General features: G+C 42.5%; 1 protein-coding gene across 2 annotated transcripts in view; it reads left to right on the top strand.

Annotated features, from left to right (window-relative positions):
- TLR7 (toll like receptor 7) overlaps positions 1-13,316 on the top strand; it is a 29,832-nt gene extending 16,516 nt beyond the window's left edge. For both annotated transcript variants that reach the window (XM_033850023.2, XM_073799135.1), the window contains one exon: positions 9,135-13,316. In XM_033850023.2, coding sequence (XP_033705914.1) covers positions 9,135-12,284 — 3,150 coding nt within the window. In that variant the 3' untranslated portion in view covers positions 12,285-13,316. The remainder of the gene's footprint in view (positions 1-9,134) is intronic.
- Positions 13,317-14,390: the final 1,074 nt, after the last annotated feature.

The following is a 14,390-nucleotide window of genomic DNA, read 5'->3' as shown; positions in this document are numbered from 1 at the left end:
TGAGGTCAGTTAGCTCAGTCCCCATAGTGTGTAGATGAGAAAATCAAGGTTTAGGAGAATTCAGTCAGTAGATGTTCATCAGAGCAGTTGACTTTCTTTAAGTTTAATTTTTATTTATTTTTTATTGAAGTATAGTTGATTTACAATATTGTGTTAGTTGCAGGTGTACAGTAAAGTGATTCGGTTATACATACATACATATGTGTGTGTGTATCTATATTCTTTTTTCATTCTATTCCATTGTAGGTTATCACAGAATATTGAGTAGAGTTCCCTGTGCTCTGCGGTAGGTCCTTGTTGTTTATCTATTTTATATATAGTAGTGTGCATCTGTTAATCCGCTGCTCCCAATTTATCCCTCCCCCCTTTCCCAAACAAACCATAAGTTCGTTTCCTATGTCTGTGAGTCTCTTTCTATTTTGTAAATAAGTTCATTTGTATAATTTTTTTAGATTCTACATATATCATATGATATTTGTCTTACTTCACTTAGTATGATAATCTCTAGGCTGACTCCTGATCTGACTTTGAGTTCACAGGAGCTAAGCCCCAGAATACATAAACATGAGAAGTCAGACTAATCCTGGTCTTCCTCTAACTTGTTGCAAAACTCAAACCACTGAAACTCATTTCCTCCCTCCTGCCATCTGTCCTTCTATGTCCTCAGATTGCATCCATGTCAGGAGCTTGCAAAGTCTTGAAGCTAAAAACAGTCAGCAAAGCACAAAGTTAGACTCATCTAAGTCCATGTGTTTTCCTATTAGGAGTCATAGCTCTACAACCGTAGGCATTCTAGCAGGAATCTAAAATGGATCTCACATCAGGAGAATACACTTCTGAATACAGTCCTGCCACAAAAATGAGGCATCTAATGGGACACGTGTCGCCTCTTCAGAGGGTTGTGTATTCAAGCTTCTGTTTGAAGGGTGGGCAGGCAGCCTTACCTTTAGGCCTGACTAGACCCCATCCCACAAACTCTTCTTTCTCCCCTGCCGTGGATTTCCCTGAAAGCAGAGAGTTCTCTGCTTGGGAATATACACGGCTTCTGAGACGCAGCGGTGGAGGAATTTGGTTCCTAATTGGGCAGGAATGGTGTCTAACTCATCATCATTCCCCTCCTGCATCTCACGTAGTGCCTTGCATGGAGGAGATTATTGAGAGAACAGAACACCTGTGCATACAGAATCAAACATTCCCATTTTTACCACAATTAGCTCACAAATTGAGCATCCAAATTTACCCAGTGTATTTGCATGTGTAATTAGCTATGATTCATGACTAAAGCCGGGCCTATTATGGTGTATTATGCTATTTTACAAATCAAATTCCTGAAAGACTTATGTTTGGGGCAATCACTGCCAAAAAAGCAGAAAAAAACAAAATAACGTGGATTATTTGTATGAAATGAAAAAAAAGAAGCCTGGCGTTATGCTGAACGAACGCTTACATTTGAAAATAGCATTAGTTGAAGCGAAGGTCCTAGCTTCAGTCTGAAGCAGGTAGTTGCCCATGGTTTGAAAGGAGAAATTTCCATGGGAATAAAGGAATATTTCACATTTTAAAATCATCTTCTCAAGAATATCTTTTCGTTCTTAAGCCTCAAAGGTATTATTTCTCTGTAAATAACAAATTTAGAAAGGCTTTGTTCATTGACTCAGGTTTCTTCCTCACCTGCTTGATCAGGGTCCATCTGTGAGTTCCAGGCAGCCTGCGCAGAGAGCCGAGAGAAGGCTTGCCTTGCATACAGCGTTCCAAGGGCCATTTGGGCTGGGACTCAACGACTGAGTATAAGACAGGGACAGTCCCATCCTGGCTGTGCCTGTTCCCAGGAGAGACAAATGAGCTCTGTGCTCTCACTAGGGTTTCGGGCTCAAGGGGCCAGAACTTCTGAGACAGCAGATTGCCTAGAGCTCTTCTGTGGGTCTGCTTCCCACAGCCTCCCTCTGACTGCATCCCCTTTGTCCTCTGTGGCTCTTTTCCCATTTCAGCCCTTCTTTTAGAGGCCCCCAACCCTCCTGGTCTCTCCTCGTCCCCTTGTCAAAAACCTGATCTTTGGAAAGACTTTGCTATTTATGATCATTGAGCCTTCCATGGGATTTGAAGAATGTTCAAAGCCTTGATTTACTCAGCAGATACTTATCTTGTGCTCAGGAGGTGGCAGGCATCATCATCACAAGTAAAGACAAGTCCGTGAACCTCAGAGTGTTTAGCACCTAGAGGGGGCGATGGGTGAGTTGATACCAAGACCCCTGGAAAGGTAAGCTAGCAGGATGGCTGAGGGCCAGCTCTGTATCTGAGTCGCCTGGATCTTAGAGCTAATTCCATGTGCAAGTGGAAGGTTTTGTCTAGCCCAGGGGCCTGAAAACTATGAGCTCTGAACCAAATCTGTCCCACCACCTGATTTTGTGAGGTAAGAATGGTTCTGACCACCTTAATTCGTTATGTTCTAAATAGTTATTTAAGTAGCCACATAACAGCCTCAATTTGGTCTACAATATTGGCTGTCTGGCCCTTTACAGAAGAAGTTTGCCAAGCCCTGGCCCTGACCAGCACTGTCTAATAGAACTTTCTACAATGATGGAAAATGTTCCCGTATCTGCATGCTCAAGTACGGTAGCCATGAGCCTGATGTGACTTTGAGCCCTTGAAATATGGTTAGTGTGACTGAGGAACTGAATTTCAAAATTGCACTTAATTTTAATTCATTTAAATGTAAACAACCGCATGTGACTGGTGGCTATCACATTGGCCAGAGCAGCTTTAGACCATTTAAGTCTAAGGATTCTGTATTCTCTCAGCGTTCTTCTCTCTGAATTTAATCAACTTCCCAGAGGCTGTCTGAGTCAAGAGGAAGGCAACACTCTTAATCAGATTTTTTGGGCCCTGGACTGGCGTTCACTGTCTGCTAGAAAATGCTTAATGGAAAGTGCTCGAAAAATGCATGAGAGCATACACTTACTTCCTCTTCAAGCTGTATCTGTGACATCTGCTGTTGTTTGGGGTAAGGCAGTTGGCTTTTTCAACCCCACAAGGCCCCAAATTAAGGAAGTCTTAATCATCTTTAGAGTTTAGGCTGCAGGCAGAGAAAACCTCACTTAGCAAAGCTATATTTCCTTCTATCCCTGCTTGCAGAACTGGAGCTAAAGTTAGCCTCCCATTCCTGCTAGGCTAACTTCAGCCCTATAGGTCATTTCTCTCATAAGATTGCCTAGAACAAGAAGAAGTCATCAACACATGCCATCATTATGAATATTGTCAAATCATTTCCCCTAAGAGTAAAGTTGCAGTTGGCATTCTGGGCATGTCATGTACAGCATGGTGACTATAGTTAATAATATTATACTGCATATTTAAAAGTTGCTAAGACAGTAGATCTTAAGAGTTCTCATCACAAGAAAAAAATTGTAACTATGTGCAGTGATGCATGGTAACTAACTGTGGTGATCATTTCACGATATATACATGTATTAAATCATTATGTTGTACACCTAAAACTAATACAATGCTATATGTCAATTATATTTCAATAAGACCGGGAAAACAAAAGTCACAGTTGGCAGGTATTCTGCCTTCCAAGGTAGCATAGGTGACAGTAGTATCAAGTGTTTTTGTGACAGCGTAACATGGGTCACTAGTTTTTTAGTTTCCAATACCTGAGTCTTTCTTTCTTTCTTTTTAAATTAATTTTATTGAAGTATAGTTGATTTACAATGTTGTCTTAATTTCCGCTGTACAGCACAGTGACTCAGTTATACATTAATGTGTATGTTCTTTATCATATTCTTTTCCATTATGGTGTATTACAGGATACTGAATACAGTTCCCCATGTTCAACAGTAGGACCTTGTTGTTTATCCATCCTATATATATTAGTCTGCATCTGCTAATCCCAAACTCCCAGTCCATCTCTCCCCTACCCCCCTTGCCAACCACAAGTCTGTTCTCTGTATCTGTTTCTGTTTCATAGATATGTACATTTGTGTCATTCTAAATTCTACGCCACTAAAATTAGGTTTGCAGTCATGCAATAGAAATTCCAATTAACACTGGCTGAGCATAACAATCTTGTGATTTCTCATAAACTCCTAGAAGTCAGCAGTTCAGAGCTTTTGTTTCCACTCTGCTCTATGAGGTCATGCAAGGATCTACATACTCTGGATCATCTACCTTGTTGCTTCACCAACCCTAGCACATTTTCCTCATTTGCATCATTCCAAGATGGTGGCTACAATATCCATATTACAAGAAGCCGGATGGAAGTAGACAGGAGGAAGGGGAAGAGTCTCACTGTTTAAGGACATGTCCCAGAAATTACACATCTCACTTCCTCTCCCATCACATTGGCTTTAACATAGTCATATGGTCATAGCTGCAAGGGAGTCTGAGAAATATAATCTTTTTTCAGAGTGGCATATGCCCAACTCTAAATGGAGATTCTATCACTATGAGATGAAAGAAAGGGGAAAAATATATAGATATAGAACAATCTCTGGAGCCTCTGAGAATAATAAAAGGAATTGGGAGTATCAGGAAATACTCCTCGAATAAGAACAACATACAGTTAATCTACACATATGCAAGTGGCAGCATCTCATCTGGAAAGAACTAATGGTGTTCCACATTCTATTTTATTTTATTTTTCATTTATTTTTTAATTTTTGGCTGCATTGGGTCTTTGTTGCTCCGTGTGAGCTTTCTCTAGTTGTAGTGAGCAGGGGCTACTCTTCATTGTGGTGCACGGGCTTCTCATCGCGGTGGCTTCTCTTGTTGCGGAGCACGGGCTCTAGGCAAGTGGGCTCCGTAGTTGTGGCTTGTGGGCTCTAGAGCGCAGGCTCAGTAGCTGTGGTGTCTGGCTTAGTTGCTCCGTGGCATGTGGGAGCTTCCCGGACCAGGGCTTGAACCCGTGTCCCCTGCACTGGCAGGTGGATTCTTAACCACTGTGCCACCAGGGAAGTCCCCCACATTCTATTTTAAATCTGTATATTTTTTCCCTCCTCCACTAGGCTTTGAGCTCTTTAAGGACAGAGATTCTATATCTGCTGCTCCTAGTAGGTATCCAATCAATATTCGTCAAATGAAAGAATGAATGAGTCAGTAGAATTCTGATTTTTTTTAAATAAATTCTTTCTCACCAGATACTTGGTACAGTTTCAAGGTAAAGAACTGTTGGGGGATTTCCTAGTCCAAGCCCATTGTCTTGATCTAGGAAGGTTGTCTGGGTCCTCGGTATCCCATATTGTTATTTCTGTGTCCATCATCCTCTTGTAGGGGATCTCCTCCTGAGCACAGTGCCCACCTCTGAAGGGTACACAGAGAATGAACTATGAAGGCAGGGCAGGACCCAGTTCGTCTAACCTCCATCTGGAGTTCTTTTCACAAGCTCAACATGTAATCAGTGAAGTAGGAGATGAGAGGAGAAGGCAACTGCTTCTGTCTGGGTTGATCCCAGAAAGCTTCTTGAAGAAGATAGGTTTGCACTGGGCATTATAAAAGCAGAGCTTCCTAAACCTTTCCCCCCAAGGAACCCCAGGGCAAATAGAAGAGGGAGAATGTGACCCCTGAGGAGGCTGGGGGTGTAGTCTGAAGGAACCTACTCCAAGGAGAAATTTCTTTTAACTATTTTGCTGTTTCACTATTCATTCATGTATGCATTCATTCTTTCATTCATGTATTTAGCAAACATAATGCAGCATTAAGTGCCAGACATTGTCTTTTATGAAGACACACAAGACCCTGCTCCCTTGAAGCTTACGTTTTCATGCAGAATAGATGTAAAACAAGTAAGCACGTAAACCAGAAGCACATAAACGATCAACAAGATAATTTCTGATGGTGCTTAAGGCTATGAAAGAAATAAAGCAGAGTAGTCTAGTGCAGAGTACATATACCTCTCTGTGCCTCAGTTGACTCATCTGTAAAATGGAAATGATAATAGAGGTCTACAATTCCAAAATCCCCTAACTGAAAGCTTTGTCCTAATTCAGTTGATGGCAAACACGACTTGATCTGAACTCATTTGGGAGTGCATCTTGACCTGAACCGAATTATGTAGTAGTAGTAGTAGTTGTTGTTCTTCCTTTTTTAAAATCCCACTTAGAGTGGACAGTCCTGTGCTTCACTGCACAAATTTTTGTGTGTTTGATTATGAGATGCTGCCCCAGACTCCAGTTGGAGTATTACATAATACGAGGTACATGCACCATATTACCTTCTACGATCCGAAAAATTCTGAGTTCCAAAACACATCTAGGTCCAAAGGCTGTGGATAAGGGGTCGAAGACCTCATGCAGTTATTATGAGGATTAAATGAGTTCATATATGTAAAGCACTGAAACCGTTGCCCAGCATATGGTAAATGCTACCTAAGTTACCTACTGTTCCTGCCTTTATCACTATTCTTACATGGGAGGGTATTTAGAAAAGTTGCCTAGAGACGGCCTCTCTGAGGATGTGTCATTTAAGCAGACAGCCAAGGGATGAGAATGACCTGGCTGTGGGAAGAGGAGGAGAAAGATAACTTCGGGAAGACGGAACAGCAAGTGCCAAGACTGGCTCAAGTGCAGAACAGAAAACAGGCCGGATGTCTGGTGTGTGGTCCAACAAGGGGAAAGGTGGTTCAAGGTCAGAGTGATAGGCTGGAGTCAGAACATGCACGATATAAACAATGGTGAAGACTTTGGACTTCATTCAAAATGTAATAAGAAATCGTTGTAGTTGATCTGATTCGTGTTTATAAAGACTGCTCTGATGCTCTTGATGGATGAATTGTGGAGGAGGAAGGGGGCAAGGGAGAGCAGGTCGGAGGCCAGTGCGTAGTACAGGGTGAGACCTCATGGCAAAGTGGAGTAGGGTTGGGGTAGCAGACAAGGAGGAAAGTGGACAGGTGCGAGAAAAAGTTCAGAAATAAGGGAGAAAAAGACTTTCTGATTAATTTTGCATTCATTGTAATTTATAATATGTCCATGTATAGAGGCTGCGAATGTCACAGTCATGGTCTCCAGTGTGTTAAGGTCAGTGGTTTGCTGGACCCAGCTCCTGGGAATGGGATCGGAAGAGGACACCTGGTTCATGATTTGTCTTTGTCATTTATCCATTTGGTCCCTGCCTGGACCTCCCTGGTCCTTAATATCACTCTTAGCAGCATTACTTATTGCCTTTTGATAGTGGGATTCATGAACCCATCATGTCTTCCGACAGAAGCATAGCTGAGGATGGGTTCAGGGTCTGGGATCCTGTTATCAGGGACCATACAAATAGCTCACTGTACTTATCCCCTTTCCCTCTTCTAAAGCCCTTCCCCCGCATCTTGACTTAATCCCTCTTCCCTGAGTGGTGGATGCTTTTCCTGAATCTTTGAGTAAGATTGATGCCCAAGGAAGATACACTATTTAGCTAAGGGCTTCCCATACTCCCGGCCTTTGCCACATCTTCCCAGGGATCTGACTGCTCCAGATTGAGAAGTACAGCCTTAAAAGATAACCAGAATTCTGGTGGGTGGCAATGGTAGGGAAGAGGACTCCAGGTGGAGGGGCTTGCAGGTCAGGGAACTGCAAGCTGGTCTTGGGCTCAGTGATTAGAGAAGCTGGTAGGGGAGTTGTATGAGGTCAACCTAGACAAGGAGATGGAGCCAAATTATGGAAGGCTTTGCACACCGTGATCAAAAGTTAGGGCTCGGGCTTCCCTGGTGGCGCAGTGGTTGAGAGTCCGCCTGCCGATGCAGGGGACACGGGTTCGTGCCCCGGTCCGGGAGGATCCCACATGCCGCGGAGCGGCTGGGCCCGTGAGCCATGGCCGCTGAGCCTGCGCGTCCCGAGCCTGTGCTCCACAACGGGAGAGGCCACAACAGTGAGAGGCCCGTGTACCGGAAAAAAAAAAGAAAACTGAGGGGCAATTTTGCTTATTTACCCTCCATTGGAGGAATTAAGGGAAGTAGACACTTGGTTTATTAGATATCAGTATGACTGGTTGATTCAGTCACTTGGGAGGACAGAAGCATTAATGGAGCTGGAAGTCTGCTGTAGAGACACAGGCTGGATCATTCCATGGATAAACACCGGTTAAATGAAAACCAGTGTTCTGGAGGAAAATACTGCTACAAGTCCTGAAACTGGAGAGCAAGCCTGTGGTTAAACCACCCTACGCAGGGCAAGCTCGAGTTAATATGATGGTTAGTAAAGCTCTTCAAGTGTGTCCCACGTTCCCTTTTAAGGTCTTTCTTCCCAGGGTGCAAGTGTCTCTCATGCTAAACCTGGATGCCCAAGAATCGCCATTAAGAGTAGGTTCCCACATGTCTCAGTTGGCCTGAGGGAGTCTTAGTTTATGCCTGTAGTCTTGGCATAAATTATTAACAGCCCCTCCCTTTTCCTTCCCATGAGTATCCTGTTTGATCCATTGGGGGTCACCCAGGCAGTGCCCTGACTCTCTACCCTCCCCTTTCCAAATTTGTGTAATATAAACCCAATGTGTAGGGAAAACGTTCATCCCCAAATCATCTCGGAGATGATTTCCAAAAACAGCCCAAGAGGAAAGCCCGGCTTATAGATAGTAGTGCCAAAATGGCGGGAGTTGTGCGACCTTGGACAAATCAGTTAATATCGCTGAGCTGTGTCTTAATCTGTAAAATGGGGGTAATGGATCACCTTTGTTTCCCTCCTTAGAATATTAAGAGGCTCGAGTATTGTGAAGGACTCTTCTAATGTGTGCCAGAGCAGGCTTAACAAACAAACATTAACTGCACTAAAGTTTTTCTTTCCAGATGTAGCTGCATTTTAACATTCCTTCACCCCCGCACACCCCTCTCAAATTTCAGCCTTCGGCAGCTAACTGATGGCTCTTCCATTGCAGCATTCTAAATAACAGTGAATAGGAAAACGCTGCTTCTCCCAACTTAAAAGCTATAATACTGAAAAGCTAAGATGCTAAAAGCTAAATATGTAACTAAGTTTTTTATGAACCTCAGTAATTGACAACTACAGTCATGGGGTGGAGGTCGGGGTGCTGTTTAGACCGGTGAGAACCATCAACCCGGACTATTTAGTTTCAAATGTAGCAAAAGAGAGGCAGCAAACGGGAATTTTAAATTCTGATTCTTGGTGTATTTTAGAAGGGCCATTTGTTCTTTCTTATACTTTCAGGTGTTTCTAATGTGGACCTCGAAGAGACAATTTCTCATCCTTTTTAACATGATCCTAATTTCCGAACTCCTTGGGGCTAGATGGTTTCCTAAAACTCTGCCCTGTGATGTCACTCTGGATGCTCCAAACGCCCATGTGATCGTGGACTGCACAGACAAGCATTTGACAGAAATTCCTGGAGACATTCCCACCAATGCCACCAACCTCACCCTCACCATTAACCATATAGCGGGTATCTCTCCAGCGTCCTTCTACCGGCTGGACCACCTGGTAGAGATCGATTTCAGATGCAACTGTGTACCTGTTCGACCGGGGCCAAAAGACAATGTGTGCACCAGAAGGCTGCAGATTGAACCCAGCAGCTTTAGTAAACTCACTTATTTAAAATCTCTTTACCTGGATGGAAACCAGCTTCTAGAAATACCTCAGGATCTTCCTCCCAGCTTACAGCTGCTGAGCCTTGAGGCCAACAACATCTTTTCGATCATGAAAGAGAACCTAACAGAACTGGCCAACCTCGAAATACTCTACCTGGGCCAAAACTGTTACTATCGCAATCCTTGTAATGTTTCGTTTTCCATTGAAAAAGATGCTTTTCTAAATATGACAAATTTAAAATTGCTCTCCCTAAAAGATAACAATATCTCAGCTGTCCCCACTATTTTGCCACCTACTTTAACTGAACTCTATCTTTATAACAACATCATTGCAAAGATCCAAGAAGATGATTTTAATAACCTCAATCGACTGCAAGTTCTTGACCTAAGTGGAAATTGCCCTCGTTGTTATAATGCTCCGTTTCCTTGTACACCCTGTGAAAATAATTCTCCCCTACATATCGACCTAAATGCTTTTGATGCATTGACAGAATTACAAATTTTACGTCTACACAGTAACTCTCTTCAGCATGTGCCCCAAAGATGGTTTAAAAACGTTAACAAACTTAAAGAACTAGATCTTTCCCAAAACTTCTTGGCCAAAGAAATTGGGGATGCCAAATTTTTGCATCTTCTCCACAACCTTGTCCAATTGGATCTGTCTTTCAATTATGAACTTCAGGTCTATCGTGCATTTATGAATCTGTCAGATGCATTTTCTTCACTGAAAAACTTGAAAGTTTTGCGGATCAAAGGCTATGTCTTTAAAGAGCTGAGAAGTTCATACCTCTCCCCATTACATAATCTTTCCAATCTTGAAGTTCTTGATCTTGGCACTAACTTTATAAAAATCGCTGACCTCAGCATATTTAACCAATTTAAAACATTGAAATTCATAGATCTCTCAGTGAATAAAATATCACCTTCAGGAGATTCAAGTGAAGATGGCTTCTGCTCTAACATGAGAACTTCTGTAGAAAGTCATGGGCCCCACGTCCTTGAAGCATTACATTATTTCAAGTATGATGAATTTGCAAGGAGTTGCAGGTCCAAAAGCAAAGAGCCTCCTTCTCTCTTGTCTCTTAATGAAGATTGTTACAAGTATGGGCCGACCTTGGACCTAAGTGGAAATAATATATTTTTTATCAAGTCTTCTGAGTTTCAGCATCTTTCTTTCCTCAAATGCCTAAACTTATCGGGAAATAGCATTAGCCAGACGCTTAATGGTAGTGAATTTCAGCCTTTAGTGGAGTTGAAATATTTGGACTTCTCTAACAATCGGCTTGATTTACTCTACTCAACGGCATTTGAGGAGCTACGCAACCTGGAAGTCCTAGATATAAGTAGTAACAGCCATTATTTTCAATCAGAAGGAATAACTCACATGCTAAACTTCACCAAGAACCTAAAGGTTCTGAAGAAACTGATGATGAACAACAATGACATCGCTACCTCCACCAGCAGGACCATGGAGAGCGAATCTCTTAAAATTCTGGAATTCAGAGGCAATCATTTGGATATTTTATGGAGAGATGGTGATAATAGATACTTAAAACTCTTTAAGAATCTGCTGAGCTTAGAGGAATTAGACATCTCTGAAAATTCCCTGCGTTTCTTACCTAGTGGAGTTTTTGATGGTATGCCTCCAAATCTGAAGACTCTCTCCTTGGCCAAAAATGGGCTCACGTCTTTCAACTGGGGAAGACTCCAGTACCTGAGCAATCTAGAAACGTTGGACCTCAGCTACAACCAACTGAAGACTGTCCCTGAGAGATTATCCAACTGTTCCCACAGCCTCAAGAAACTCATACTTAAGAACAATCAAATCAGGCACCTGACAAAGTATTTTCTACAAGATGCTTTCCAGTTACGGCATCTGGACCTGAGCTCGAATAAAATCCAGGTTATCCAAAAGACTAGTTTTCCAGAAAACGTCCTCAACAACCTGAACATTCTGTTTTTGCATCACAATCGGTTTCTGTGCAACTGTGATGCTGTGTGGTTTGTCTGGTGGGTTAACCATACAGAGGTGACGATTCCTTACTTGGCCACAGATGTGACTTGTATGGGACCAGGAGCACACAAGGGCCAGAGTGTAGTGTCTCTGGATCTATATACCTGTGAGTTAGATCTGACTAACTTCGTCCTGTTCTCACTTTCCATATCGGCAGCTCTCTTTCTGATGATGATCACAACAGCAAACCATCTCTATTTCTGGGATGTGTGGTATAGTTACCATTTCTGTAAGGCCAAAATAAAGGGCTATCGACGTCTGATATCACCAAATTCTTGCTACGATGCTTTTATTGTGTATGACACTAAAGACCCAGCAGTGACAGAGTGGGTTTTGGATGAGCTGGTGGCCAAATTGGAAGACCCAAGAGAGAAATGTTTTAATTTATGTCTCGAGGAAAGGGACTGGTTACCAGGGCAGCCTGTTCTGGAAAATCTTTCCCAGAGCATACAGCTTAGCAAAAAGACAGTGTTTGTCATGACAGACAAGTATGCAAAGACTGAGAATTTTAAGATAGCATTTTACTTGTCCCATCAGAGGCTCATGGATGAAAAAGTGGACGTAATTATCTTGATATTCCTTGAGAAGCCCCTTCAGAAGTCCAAGTTTCTGCAGCTCCGGAAGAGGCTCTGTGGGAGTTCTGTCCTTGAGTGGCCAACAAACCCACAGGCTCATCCGTACTTCTGGCAGTGTCTGAAAAACGCCCTGGCCACAGACAATCACGTGACCTACAGTCAGGTGTTCAAAGAGACAGCCTAGCCCTTCTTTGCAAAATGTGACTGCCTAACTTACCAAGGAGAGGCTCGGCTGCCTAGATTGGCTCATCCGTGTCCCACCAAAAGAGTGTTTTAAACTTTTCCAAGCCCTGAGATTGCCCATATTGGAGAGGAGTCACCGATAGATGACAGAGGAACTGGAAAATTGGGATTTATATAAGCGTCAAGTCATCTTTCTTAGCTCTCTCTGTCTCCATTTGCAGTTGAGTCTCTGCCTTCTGCTCCTGTATAAAATACTGTTGGGAGAAGGGTGGCAAGTAGAGGACATGGCACTTTGATTCTCCTGGAATTGTGATTATTACGTAAACACACAGTCACTAAATTGAAAAGAACTGCATTTCTACCCTTAAGAAGTACTGGTATGTGTGGAAATAGGGTAAAAAAAAAATGCTCAGGGTCTACCTATATGACATTAAAATGCACCAGAGTTAATTAGTGGGAATAAACCAAAAACAAAAACAGTTAACTCCTCAACCAATTGCTTGAGTGTAATCTAGCACCCCCTTCTGTGCAGACTGAGTGTTGGCACCCAACAGGTGGTTGCTGCTCAAGTGCTCCTCGCTCGTTTCCCCTGGGCCTGTTATTGGGTTCTGTGGGGAAATAGAAACATCTTTGCCATTGATGGACATAGTCTCCTTACAAATGGGAGAAAAATAAAGTGCTCTGCCTTTATGCAAAATGATGCTCTTCACCTTTGATGATAATTTACCTGCTTAAATATTGCTGTGGACTAAATGTTTGTGCCCACCCCCAAATTCATATGTTGAAATCCTAACCCCCAATATGATGGTATTAGGAGGCGGGGTTTTTGAGAGGTGATTAGATCACGAGAGTGGAGCCCTCATGATGGGATTACTGCCTTAGAAGAAGCAGCCAGAGGACTGAGGATACAAAGAGAAGTGGGCAGTCTGCAAGCCACAAGAGGACTCTCACCAGAACCAGATCGTGTTGGCACTCTGATCTCAGACTTCCGTCCTTCAGACCTGTGAGAAATAAATGTTTGTTCTTTAAGCCACCCAGTTTGTGATGTTTTGTTATAGCAACCAAGCTAAGACAAATATTTTCATCTGCATTGAAAAGTACTGTATCCAAAGAAAAATTGCCTCATCCAATGATCTTTCAAACTGCTTTGTTAACTAATACTGTATATTTATAATCATCTGAAACCTTGATCCATCAACATTAGACGATTTTGGTGGTAAACTCTGAAGAAGGACCCCAAGAGCGTGTATTTATTTAGAATTATCAGGCAGGGATGACAACTGCATGGATTCCTTTAAATTTGGGGGTCGGGGGAGGAACAGAGGTTTTTCGACCTTAACACTGAGAAAGCCTCAGTCTTGAGCTTCGGCTTCACTACTCAGAAAAAGAACAGAAAGGACCAAGATGTTCTGAAGACACACCTTCCAAGTGGGTATAAATCTGCATGAGTTCAAAGTTTGAAACGTGACCAATTTGCTTTTATTTCGTGAAAGAAGTTATCTACAGAGGTGTCTGTGCCCTTTGGAAGATAGTGTGTAAGGGTTCACATCTGAGAGTATGAGCTGGGAGATACTGTATTTTCCTCGTATGTGGAAAAGCCACAGGTTTTACTTTAAGGATGGCTATCCATACACAGTATATAAATTATTTCCAAAGGACACATAATCAATTAATAAGAGTCACAAATTCCCAAATTAATCTCTGGATTGAATAGAGCCAATGATCTGACAACCTCTATAAACTTGATTGTACTTCATAGATGCCTTCTTCGGTGAAAACAAAGATAGCATCATAAAAACTGGCTTTGGCATGATAAACTTTCTTCTATTAAAACACATAAATACAGGGACCTCCCTGGCGATCCAGTGGTTAAGACTCTGTGCTTCCACTGCAGGGGGCACGGGTTCGATCCCTGGTCGGGGAACTAAGATCCCGCATGCCACGAGGTGCAGCCAAAAAGCACACACACACACATAAGGTTTAAGCTATTTTGGTGATTCATGAAGCACTTGAAGACAACTTAAATATCTGAAATGGATCAAGAGGAAGGGAAACTGAGAACAATGCAACTCAGAAACCACAACGTATTTCAACATGAGATTGTGTA

This window comes from Tursiops truncatus, chromosome X (assembly GCF_011762595.2).
Source record: "Tursiops truncatus isolate mTurTru1 chromosome X, mTurTru1.mat.Y, whole genome shotgun sequence".
NCBI lineage: Eukaryota > Metazoa > Chordata > Mammalia > Artiodactyla > Delphinidae > Tursiops > Tursiops truncatus.
This window is presented reverse-complemented; position numbering and strand designations above follow the sequence as displayed.